Here is a 13,135-nt window from a genome sequence, read left to right on the forward strand (position 1 = left end):
TACCCCTCTGTATTGATTAGGAGTTTTGAGTCACCTGACATGGAAGTTGTTGAAAAGAAAACTGAAATTGACCAATTTACTATCATTTTTGTGCTTCATTTTTCACTAAAATAGGCAGATTAGCACCCAGGTGTTTTTTAAAACGATTTATGTAATCAACTGACAACTATATTTTGCTCTGTAACCTGGATTCAAACTGCATCAAATGGATCTTTTGGATAAGATCCTGCTGATAGATGGATAAATTAATCGTATTCCTACTGTGAGTCTTTAGCTCATACACACACATGCTGCCAGTTCCTTCAACTGCACACAAACACTTTCCTCCAGGGGGGCGTCTGGCCGTCATTTAACGCCCTTATTCAGCTCGGGCCGCCCTGAACGCGAGCCGAGGGCGTCCAAAAATATTAATAATTCGAGAGAAGATCAAGTTTTTATCACTTGAAATGACGAAAAGGAAAAAGGACAAGGACATCCCGCTGTTGGAGGGGCAAAGGAGTCTGGTGGGATTCTTTTCGGAGAATTGAAGATCGTTTCCCCGACATCGAAGGTGCCTCAAGTCAAAATTCAAGCACCCCCCCCCCTCCCCCGCTCTCGGGGTGGACGCCCTCTCAGCCCTGGTCTGGCGGAAACACTGACACACACACTACTATACTGTCAGTTTTTATCTGCAAGGCCCAACATTCCTTATCCCTGTATTAGATCCACGTAATGGCACAGGACAAAGGTAAGTCTTCATCTTCCGCTTCTTCAACTTTGCTTTCATATCCCCCTCCATTCTTCTTCCCTTCTTAACTCCCTGAAAAGGATGTATCTGATTCCGAAGCACGCGCACCAGAAAAACACATCCCCACCGGCCACCTGAGGGGAATGGCTCCAATCAGCCGATCCACAGAGACTGACACTGACCCCAATCTGTCTCTGGGGCCCAGGCCAGCGCGGGACAGCCAGATCCGCCCATTTGACACCGGCAGATGACGGACTTGGAGCGAGTTTAAAGGAGAACGGTCTGTTTGGATCACCTTGGAACATGGAAAGACATAATGCAGCGTGCCCTGCCTTCTCCTTTCCACTGTCAACACCTATACCGGGGGAATATTGATATACTTTCATGAAGATGATCGAGGAACCACGTTTCTATATATGAAGCCATGTATAGGTGATTTACTCTGGACAGACACATAAAGTATGAACACATGAACACCTGTACAACATCTGTAACTTTGTTTAAAAGAAATAGAGAACCCTTAAAGGCGTAAGTTTGGTGCTAGACTCATGTCGAAGTATATGAAACAGTTCAATTAAAAAGGGGAATGCATTATCTTTCAATTGATATGCATTTATATCAATCCAAAAACACTACTTAACGTTTCCATTTGTATCACCAAGTGATTTATTGAGGGGGTTGTATACATTACAGATTTGAGATTCCTTCAAGGCAAATTTGTTATATATGATATTGAGCTATATAAACAAAATGTTGACTTGGACCAAACCTTTAATCCCATATACTTTGCTAACATAGCATGCTTGCTAACAAAGCTCATGTTTATGACATCCAGCTTTAAAAAGAAGCAGGAAAGGTTGCTTGAGTTAATGGTTACGTGTCTAGCTCAAGGGAAACCCAATTGTTGTTGTGGTAAAGGAGAGCATTCTACATGTGGAACCTCTGTGCGGTCTGTACTGTCCGATCTAATATAGCAGACTGTCACTCTTCACTGTTTTGCATATGTTTATTGTTTTCCATTGTCTATTGGGAACAGTTTTACCAATTAAAAGGAGGATGTTTGCAACATGGGAATGTGATGCTCCCAAAAAAAACCTTAGGAATAAAAGGGAGGGATATTATCTGTGGTCGAAACTGGAAGCTTGTCAAGTCTGACTGAGCAGAAGTGGTTGAATGATGATGAGGAGAAGGGGGAGGAAGAGGAGGTAAGAACTCATCACTAAACACTTTATTAATCAAGCAAACTCCCACTGCAGAGGAAATATGAACGCCATCTGCTCTGCTGCATGCAGGGGAGTGAGAAGAGGAGGTTAGGATGGAGGATGCAGATGAAGAGGAGGAAAGCTGCAGACAGTGTATGTCCCAGACAAGCTCCATCAGAGGTTGGACCGCAGATGGTGGCATGTCTCACCATCGGGCCCACCCAAGTGGAGCTCACATTCAGTTTGTGGGGGATTGGAGGTACAGGGACGGGGAGATTGAGGAAAATATAAATGGCAAACTGATCTTCAGTAATGCTGTCATCAAAATAGCCGCTTTTTTAGTTGGGTTTGACTGACAAACACTCACCATGTTGAGAGCTCCAACGGCTTTCTGGAGGGCACCAGCCAGTGTGACGGCTTGTGCAGAACCGCCTGTGATAACACACGCCGACCGCGATAGAGTATCTGCAAGAGAAATACAAAAGACTGTCTCAAAACCCCCTGGAACATGCAGAGATAACACTTCTCCAACACAGTTGTAAGTATGTTATACTGTTTCAATTAACAGAGAAAAACGTTTACTTCCAGAACCAGGGGGGCAAAGAAATGGCACCTTTACGGTGAAATAAGAACTTAATGGTAACTAAACAGAACATAAATGAACAATCTCAATAACATATACAGTTGCAAGAAAAAGTATGTGAACCCTTTGGAACTAACTTGATTTCTGCATAAACTGGTCATAAAATGTGTTCTGATCTTCATCTAAGTCACAACAATAGACAAACACAGTCTGCTTAAGCTAAAACCACACAAACAATTATATGTTTTTATGTTTTTATTGAACACACCATGTAAACATTCACAGTGCAGGGTGGAAAAAGTATGTGAACCCTTGGATTTAATAACTGGTTGACCCTCCTTTGGCAGCAATAACCTCAACCAAACGTTTCCTATAGTTGCATATCAGACCTGCACAACGGTCAGGAGGAATTTTTACAAAACTGTTTCAGTTCAGCAATATTCTTGGGATGTCTGGTGTGAATCGCTCTCTTGAGGTCATGCCACAGCATCTCAATTGGGTTGAGGTCAGGACTCTGACTGGGCCACTCCAGAAGGCCTATTTTCTTCTGTTGAAGCCATTCTGTTGTTGATTTACTTCTGTGCTTTGGGTCGTTGTCCTGTTGCATCACCCATCTTCTGTTGAGCTTCAATTGGTGGACAGATGGCCTTAAGTTCTCCAGCAAAATGTCTTGATAAACTTGAGAATTCATTTTTCCGTCGATGATGGCAATCTGTCCAGGCCCTGAGGCAGCAAAGCAGCCCCAAACCATGATGCTCCCTCCACCATACTTCACAGTTGGGATGAGGTTTTGATGTTGGTGTGCTGTGCCTTTTTTTCTCCACACATAGCGTTGTGTGTTCCTTCCAAACAACTCAACTTTGGTTTCATCTGTCTACAGAATAATTTCTCAGTAGTGCTGTGGAACATCCAGGTGCTCTTTTGCAAACTTCAAACGTGCAGATCAGAACACATTTTATGACCAACTTATGCAGAAATCCAGGTAATTCCAAAGGGTTCACATACTTTTTCTTGCAACTGTAACAGCCAGAGCTGCAAAAAACTGAGGACCAGAAGGCCTGCCTCACTCAAAAAGCCATCCATTTAGAAATCAGTTAAAAAGTGTTCAAATAAGCACACTTCTTAAAAGATATACAGCCATGTGTAGGCCTGCACAAGCAATCGCATACAGCCCACAAAATCACAAAGACACACAAAATGAAACACACAACAGTTTCTCATACTGATAGATGTGAGAACTTTCTTCCAAAAAACATACAATGAATTCATTCACATCAGAGGCCCTGGGAATTATCACTGGCACCTTATGTCATCATCAAACAGGTAAATGTTGGTCCAGGTGCTGGGGGGGGGTGAAATATGGGGCTGTGTTTATTTCCTTGTCTCTGATTGTGTTAATATCCCTTGTCCTGACTTGCTGTTTGTAGTATTCCCAGACTCTTTATACCCAACAAGTTTTAACCAAGCTGAACATTGCTTTGAAGAATGCACTGCTCTCGTACAGTCAGGGGGTCATTTGGTTCATTCAACAAAAAGAGACTAAAACTATTTTCTGACCATTTAATCTATCTGACATTATGTTATTAAGACGGGAGCTGACTCACCTTTGATAATGGACTCTGCAGCAGCCAAATCTCGTTTGTAGGTTACCTGAAGGAGAAAAAAAACCTGGCTTTAATGGATCAGTTGAGTTGCCCCAAATATAGTAAACACATTTGTATCCATAGGAGGTGTCTGGCAATGGCTTTGGTTTTATGTGCCAGGATATTAACAAGATATCTACCTCCAAAAAAGATAGCACTACGCAAAAACACCAAAGGTGGAGGGAATTCCATTTGGTTTTCTCAAAGCGGTAAAAAAGTGACACGATGACAATGGCTTTCACAGTGTCTAAGGACAAGGGAAAAAGGAAACACATTTTGAAAAGTATTGCCTCCCAAAGCCTCTAGAAAATGTCAAAGGAAAGAATCGAATAACATAAATCCACTGCAAGAACTTTTCCAGGAACCATTTTAGAAGCTCAGGAGCCTTAGTTTAAACCGGAGTTCCCCCACCATCTTTACTTGTGCCAAAAAGGTCCATACTCTGGGCATGGTTGCCTAGCTTTGGTTAATAATAGGAGTGAGGTGCAAGATTGGTGGCAGGCAAGGGGAGGTATGGCAGGAAAAACTATATTTTCTTTATCCCCTGCAAGTGCCATTTCTTGCTATAAGTCATGAAAAAGAATGCTGCTCTTTTACTCTAAAGCTCAGTTTATAATGGACTATATGTTTGAGGGGAAAAACCACTAGAAAACCTAATTAAAAGCTAAAACCTCCTGCACTGATCTCCTTAACAGAAAAAAGTATTTCCAGTAGGTGAGAATACATCTGTCATGGACCAAAATGTCACCAAATCAACAATCCCCAATCCCCCTGGAGAGCTCACCTTCCACAGTGTTGGCGGGCCCTGGATGAGCTTTGCCTTGGTGCCACAGTACTGCAGAGCCAGATGGAGACACTCGGTGCCGAACTCAAAGTCTGACTCACTGCACTGCAGAAGGACACAACAGAGAAGAGCAGCTGTGGACTATTGTTGACAACAAAACATTTCCATCACACTCTGTGAAATTGTGGTAAACCATGTTGTACCACTGTAGTGTTGGAACTGCACCACAGACTGCAACCAAATGAAGCCTGGTTAGATAAACAAACTCATTGACAGATGTATTGAGAATCTATGGTATAATAATAAACTTTGTATTTAAGAATAGATGTCAGAATTGTACACATAGATGGATATATTCTCGATGTTATTCTTAATAGACTGGAAGGTAAAAAAAATTGTGTTAGGCTAGATTCAATTAACTAAAAAGACTGATATTTAACATGCTCGTCCTGCGAGGCTAAACACATGCTGCTGTTTAGTCTCACTTACGTGTGGTACAAATCTAACATTTGCTTTTTAGCACTTATCACAGCTGAGGTTGACGAGAAGGAGAAGTGATCTTAATCTGAAAAGGCACTAGAGGGCGATTATTAAGTTATTTCAATTCACCCTGTGAAGACCGTGAATGTCTTCAACACATTTAAAGGCAATCCATCCAACAGTTGGCAAGACATTCCCCTCAAAACCACAAATGTGAACCTCATGGTGGCGATAGACTAAAAGTCAGTGGATTGTTTAAGTGAGTGGGAATAATGCTCTGAGGAACATGTCCTTTACTTGGGAAATTGAATGTTGTACTATCATTTCTTGGCAATCGAAGCTGAATGGATAATAATATCTTGAGATTGAGTTTTTGATCTGTGGGCGCTGCAAGGGAACAACCCAGGAAATAACCTAAATTAAATGTGAATGTCCATTGCTTAACTTCAAACCTGTCTGCAACTTAGATTTGTAAGTGTCTACATGTACATGTGGAAATGATAAAAAATTGAACAGTTAATTCATTGTAAGAAATGTAACATTCAAATTAGGTGCCAGTTTGACAGATTGGTGCAATTGTGCCTCAGCACCGAAGCTTTCAACAAGCATCGCCATTCAGAAGAGGCCAAAAAGTCAACTTAAAACACCTGCTTTTAACTATTGCCTAACATTGTTATTTACAAGAATGCAGACAATATGACCTGCTGTCTGATTAGCCAGTTGTTAGAGAAAACTCTTTTGTCCAGACAATCCTGAGGTGACGGGGTTCTGTGCAACATATTGTCGTCGCCTTGAGAGTTCTCAAATTCTTCTTTAACTTACTGCAAATGTTTCACTCAATATGTCCAAAACCTTTCATACTCTGTATCGAGAATGCAGCTGCTGTCTGAACAGAAACAGGCTCATAGGATGATACTGCAGCACCACATTTTTCAGCAGACACTTCAGGCGATATGGTTTCCTTTGGCAAATGGACTGTTAAAATATCTTATCTCTCTGAATTTGTTTGTATCAGGTTATAAGAGCTTTTCTGACGTTATTCTGCAAGTTCTTTTTTCTATAACTCTGGATGCTACACAATGTTTTTCCTACATATGCTAGAAATTGAAAAAATGTTTCCCACAGCCTGGTGGGTCACTTGATTCTTGTTCACTTCTCAATCTAAAGGCTAACAGTTTTACCCATAGGAATGTATTTGTGTTGGATGCTGAAAAACATTTCCAAACATACAGTATAGTAGTTTAACACATTTTATCATAAAAGCAGCAACTTGTAAAATGGTCTTTACTTTCACTGCACCTATTCCACAGCACAGATGTGACATTCTTGATGTAGTGCCTTATTTTCCCTTGTTCAAGTTATTGTTCCAATGCTCTTTAGTAGGTAAGAAACATGTGGCTCTAGTCAATTTCATTCAAAGGGAATGCTACACATGAAAATGGGATGCTTTTGAGCACAAAACAGCTCAAATAATGTGTAACCCGTTACACAAAGACATGCGTGACTGTAGCTGCATGTGCTACAAATGGGAGGAAGGGTAGTTCTGTCCTAATGCACGGAAAGTCGATACAAAAAATAAATAAATAAAGGATGAAAAATGTATTTGTGAGCCAAGAGAAATTAAAGTCTATTAGAACTGATTAGAATGTATTTCAGGTGACTGCACATCTTGAGGTGCATGTTAATGCAGAATCTGGGACAGAAGTTGGAAAATAATGTATACCTTTGCTTTTTCAGGGTACAATAATCCATATAATAATAATTTGAGTTTTCAGGCCTTTATTTAATGTTTAAAAAAGATTAATCCATGTACCAGTGAACTTGGTATTTGGTAGATGGTTTAGATCAGGGGGAAGTTTGGAGGCAATGAGCTAATTTAGTTTATTTCAGTTCATAAGACTGCTAAAACAAATCCATGCTACCTGAGATTATAGCTGGGTAATGTTTTATCAAGGTATAACTGAGAGGGGTCTTTTATGCCATGTACGCTGGAACCGAAGAGAGAAATAACAGCTGGAATACGCTCTCCGTCGAGGGGTAATTTTACCTTTAGCATTATCTCCTGGTACAAAAGCTTTCACTGGGGACCGGATAAAGTGTCTCCCCCTTTGTCTTTTCACTGCTAAGTTCTTCTGCTCTCAAAAGATGTCAAGCTACAAATGTGCAGCTCCCAGAGATTTTTCATGAGCTTGTCCTACAGTCCAAACCTGACACTTTTCCTATTTTTTGAAAGGTTGACTAGCAGGAGAGCAAAACGGAGAGAGAGAGGGGGTCCCTTGTCACCCCCCTAGTTTGTCCTAATTTTTGCAACCAGACCAGCCTTGATTCTGCAGCATTTATGAGAGCTCAATATATTATTATATCAAATCCATAGGAGCTTCCAAAGCAATCTACACATAGTAAAAAAAGAAACTTGAGGCATATTTTAGCTCTTGGCTCACAATTTGCTGCGTCCTTCAGAGACGTGGCTATCGCAATATCCATCTAATGAAGTCAAGCAGCTTGAAAGAGCAAGCTCAAATAAATAAGGTTGACTTCTACAATTTTAGTTTTAATATTAGGTTTGCGTGCATTAGCCTGCCAAGTCTCAGCAATAAGCCCCTGCTTTCAGCAAAGAATCAACGCATTTACAGTTTACGTCAGCGGATAAATTATTTCCATTTTTCAGGTATACATATTAAAACTCACTCAACTGCTGAGACCATTAATCCAACTGCACCTAAATGTGCCATGTATTTTCAGGGCTCTTTCGCCATTTTTCCTACTTAGCCTTTGTTCACGTTTGTTCCACAGACTAATCTGCTGGAGTGTGGCGAAAAATATGAACGTGTAGTTTTCTCTCCCAGACGCAGCAGAGGCCAAGAGAAAATGATAGCACCCACGCCACAAGCTTTTTAGAGGGAAACCCTGCAGGTTCTGGCACATCGGCTGAACAATGAGGGACTGTGAAGGCCTGTTATGATGTATGAGAACCATTAAATCCTTTGTTATCCAAATGGTGTAATTTTTTAGAGCATACATCTCAATGTGACTGTTATTTCATAAGACTAAAAACAATTTTTTCTGCAATAATTTGGGGGTGGGTAAAACGCTGCAGAACAGGATTTTTCCAACCTGTGATATTATGTGTTGATTTTGCAAATATATAGCAGTTGCAGAAATCCACTCAGAATCGTAGTGTGCTGCCTAACTTCTTCAGTTGCACAGAATGAATACAACAGCGCTCTTCAATTTAACAACAAAACAAAACAGTAATAAAGGATTTACATGAATGGATAAATGTGCTCTTCCCCTGGTAATTGATGAATATAAGATTGTTTTATTGTCCAAAGTACTAATAGTAAAATAAACTGAGGAAGACAGCACGTAACTGCAATAAAATAAGGGAAAATCAATTGTATTAGCTTTCTCATTTGTCCCCCCTCTCTGAAGCTGGTTGTTTCTGCTACTTTTCAATTCTGTGGGTATTAGCTACAGCCATAACTTTAACAACCTAACAAAGAAGCATGCTCAATTGAGATGAGCAGGATGCTTTAGTTTAAAACATTCAATCAATCATTAACAGAACATGAAGAGGTCACAGGGAACAGTGTATACTGTACTTTCATATATTGTTTATTGGATAAAATTCAAAGTTGCAAAAACAAGAAAATGATGCTACGGGCAGACTACATCGCCAGGAGGGAAATGTATCACAGCCTCAGGAAACGGACCTTCAGTTTGGGCCGTGATAAAATCAGCCAGGACTTTCTTTTATTCCCGGGCAGTGCCTGATCACTCCGCCAGTTCAGCACTGCCTCTGTTTTCTTGCTTCTGCCAGTTTGGATTTAGTCCAATAAACAAAATATCAAAACTTATCCCTCTTTGTAGCAGCACAAATGGCTAACATAAACTATGTGCGGACACCACACAGCAAGGTTTAAATGTAATATACTCTTGTATTGTATGGATCCAATAGTAGATGAGAATGCTGCCTCCTATTAGTTTGGAGCATTTGGCCAGGTATTAGACATTGCACCTTTTAATGGCATGTCCTCATTGTGTTTCTTTTTCTTTCTTATCCCGTTTACACTAATTGTTGTCATCATCTTAACCTTATTGTACCCACGTTAATAACAGAGGAACACCCTGGTATGTGTTAAATGTGAATGAAATGACAGACTCTACCTTCTGATAGGCTTGATAGATGACATCATATGTGAATCCCTGAGGCATCTCACTGGCTCTGTACTTTCCTCGCTCGAGAGAATGGTCCAGGTAGCCCTCTGATGTGGTGGCTATCACCGTGGAAACGAGAGGTCGGATAGCTCCTGCTGCCTGGGCGGAAAAAAAACAAGTATTTAGTATTTGTTTAAAATACAATAAAAGATAGATATTTTATCACTAAACAAGCTCAATCTGTGTATTCATATACAGTGGGGCAAAAAAGTATTGTCAGCCACCAATTGTGTAAGTTCTCCCACTTAAAAAGATGAGAGGCCTGTAATTTTCATCCTAGGTATACCTCAACTATGAGAGACAAAATGAGAAGAAAAAAAATCCAGAAAATCACATTGTCTGATTTTTAAAGACTTTATTTGCAAATTATGGTGGAAAATAAGTATTTGGTCAATAACAAAAGTTAATCTCAATACTTTGTTATATACCCTTTGTTGGCAATGACAGAGGTCAAACGTTTTCTGTAAGTCTTCACAAGGTTTTCACACACTGTTGCTGGTAGTTTGGCCCATTCCTCCATGCAGATCTTCTCTAGAGCAGTGATGTTTTGGGGCTGTCGCTGGGCAACACAGACTTTCAACTCCCTCCAAAGATTTTCTATGGGGTTGAGATTTGGAGACTGGCTAGGCCACTCCAGGACCTTGAAATGCTTCTTACGAAGACAGTCCTTCGTTGCCCGGGCGGTGTGTTTGGGATCATTGTCATGCTGAAAGAACCAGCCACGTTTCATCTTCAATGCCCTTGCTGATGGAAGGAGGTTGTCATTCAAAATCTCACGATACATGGCCCCATTCATTCTTTCCTACACGGATCAGTCGTCCTGGTCCCTTTGCAGAAAAACAGCCCCAAAGCATGATGTTTCCACCCCCATGTTTCACAGTAGGTATGGTGTTCTTTGGATGCAACTCAGCATTCTTTCTCCTCCAAACACGTCTAGTTGAGTTTTTACCAAAAAGTTATATTTTGGTTTCATCTGACCATATGACATTCTCCCAATCCTCTTCTGGATCATCTAAATGCTCTCTAGCAAACTTCAGACGGGCCTGGACATGTACTGGCTTAAGCAGGGGGACACGTCTGGCACTGCATGATTTGAGTCCCTGGCGGCGTAGTGTGTTACTGATGGTAGCCTTTGTTACTTTGGTCCCAGCTCTCTGCAGGTCATTGACTAGGTCCCCCCGTGTGGTTCTGGGATTTTTGCTCACCGTTCTTGTGATCATTTTGACCCCACGGGGTGAGATCTTGCGTTGAGCCCCAGATCGAGGGAGATTATCAGTGGTCTTGTATGTCTTCCATTTTCTAATAATTGTTCCCACCGTTGATTTCTTCACACCAAGCTGCTTTCCTATTGCAGATGCAGTCTTCCCAGCCTGGTGCAGGTCTACCATTTTTTTTCTGGTGTCCTTTGACAGCTCTTTGGTCTTGGCCATAGTGGAGTTTGGAGTGTGACTGTTCAAAACAGTTGCCATTAATACAGTTAAATAGTGGAGGACAGAGGAGGCTCTTAAAGAAGAAGTTACAGGTCTGTGAGAGCCAGAAATCTTGTTTGTTTGTCGGTGACCAAATACTTATTTTTCACCATAATTTGCAAAGAAAGTCTTTCAAAATCAGACAATGTGATTTTCTGGATTTTCTTTTTCTCATTTTCTCTCTCATAGTTGAGGTATACCTAGGATGAAAATTACAGGCCTCTCTCATCTTTTTAAGTGGGAGAACTTGCACAAATGGTGGCTGACTAAATACTTTTTGCCCCACTGTACAATGATTTAATCAATTATCTAAAACATATTGCTGACTTGGCGCTTGATGGGTTTTATGATACAGTCAGCGCACAGATCAGCTTTTATTAACAACACATACATGTTGATGTTGTCAATTTATTTTTTAATAAAGTTTGACAGTAAACAAACTATGAAAGTCAAAATTCATTTATCTTAGTTTTCCTACCAGTTTTTGTTGAAGTTGTGGTAAAAACATAACAATCTTGTTTCAATAAATTAAGATCTGCAATCATTAAGCAAATAATGGATTAATCAATCGAGAGAAAAATAATCGGTAACTATCCTGATAATAATTTTAATTAATTTTTCATTCAAAAATGTCATATATATTTGATTTTTTTTATTTTGATATACTTTATTAATCCCTGTGGGGAAATTGTTTCCCTGCATTTGACCCATCCTAGTGTTAGGAGAAGTGTGCTGCCATTTTGAACGGCGCCCGGGGAGCAGTGTAGGGAACGGTGCCTTGCTCAGGGACACCTGAACTTGAACTGGTGACCTTCCAGTTGCCAAGCCAAGTCCCATATCGACTTCGCCACCACCGCCCTATATCTGGTTTAAAGTTCTCAAAGATGGATATTTCCTGCTTATCTCTGTTGATATCATACAAGACATCAATATGGACTATAATGGGAAAATACATTTGAATTATTTATACATTTATAAAAAAAAGATATTATGAAATGATTTGCAGATTAATCAATAGTGGAAATAATCAATAATTGCAAATCTGCAGTGTTTTTTGAAAGACTAAAATCATGCACAATATCATAATATAATCATGAAACAAATCGGTCATACTTTGAGTCAGCAGCCATATTACACAGTAATATAAAATCCATCCTAACAGCTGTAGTGCACACTGCTTGTACTTCTTGGAAATAGAAAATAATCCACATTTGTGAGAGAATATTTTTCTCTCCCAACAGCATGATAGATGGAAGGCAGTTTCTAAGAGTTGACGGTCAGCGAGCCCGTGCGCGAGGAACGTCTCGCAAATGAAATGAAAGCAAACATGTGTTCTGCGTGTTACACATGCTGTTAAAATCAAAATGAATCTGCTGCTTTTCAGTGGAGACGGGCTCCTTGCCATGAGCGTGGACACTGGCAGGATAATGAAGACCAGACCGCCTGCTGTGAAAGTTCATCACAAAGCACACACACACTCTCAAACATACCATTAATGTTGCCCTCACGTCAGGGAGCTCTTGCTTTCTTCACAACCTTTGTGACCTGCATTGAACAGAGTCTCAGTCATGAATCAATATGAGACTAATCTGCAAGTAAGGTCGTCACGGCAGGCGTGACTTCGGCCTGAATGTTTTCCATCCATCACTGATGAAATAAACCTCACCACCGGGAGCGATGGATCTGTCAAACTGATAAACAGTTTCTCAAAAAAGATGGAAAGACCTTAAGGTGTAATCACAAGAACTGTTTGTCTTCTTTGGTCAAAGCTGACAAGAAAACGTTGTTGTACTTTTAGTGTTTGGTTTAATTATGTTCACACTGCACGTTGAAAAATGAAGCACGGGTTTGCACAAACAAATAAGACGTGTTGCAGTTGGTAACTTGTCATCCCATAAGGTGCGAGTTTTGATTCTTTAAACTGCAGCTGACCATGATGGATTTTGTTTGAATTGTTCTGTAATTGACCTTCTCTGGTTTTCAGCAAAAGTTAGATGAAGAAAAGAGCTACACTCGAGATTTAATTAGT

General features: G+C 40.4%; 1 protein-coding gene across 2 annotated transcripts in view; it reads right to left on the reverse strand.

Annotated features, from left to right (window-relative positions):
* Window positions 1–13,135, reverse strand: part of crppa (CDP-L-ribitol pyrophosphorylase A) — a 40,477-nt gene that overhangs the window by 24,415 nt on the left and 2,927 nt on the right. For both annotated transcript variants that reach the window (XM_079691570.1, XM_079691571.1), the window contains exons 3-6: window positions 9,587–9,736; window positions 4,940–5,044; window positions 4,117–4,162; window positions 2,297–2,394 (exon numbers count right to left, since the gene is read on the reverse strand). In XM_079691570.1, coding sequence (XP_079547696.1) covers window positions 2,297–2,394; window positions 4,117–4,162; window positions 4,940–5,044; window positions 9,587–9,736 — 399 coding nt within the window. The remainder of the gene's footprint in view (window positions 1–2,296; window positions 2,395–4,116; window positions 4,163–4,939; window positions 5,045–9,586; window positions 9,737–13,135) is intronic.

Source organism: Notothenia rossii, assembly GCF_949606895.1.
Source record: "Notothenia rossii genome assembly, chromosome: 7".
In the NCBI taxonomy this organism is placed as follows: Eukaryota; Metazoa; Chordata; class Actinopteri; order Perciformes; family Nototheniidae; genus Notothenia; species Notothenia rossii.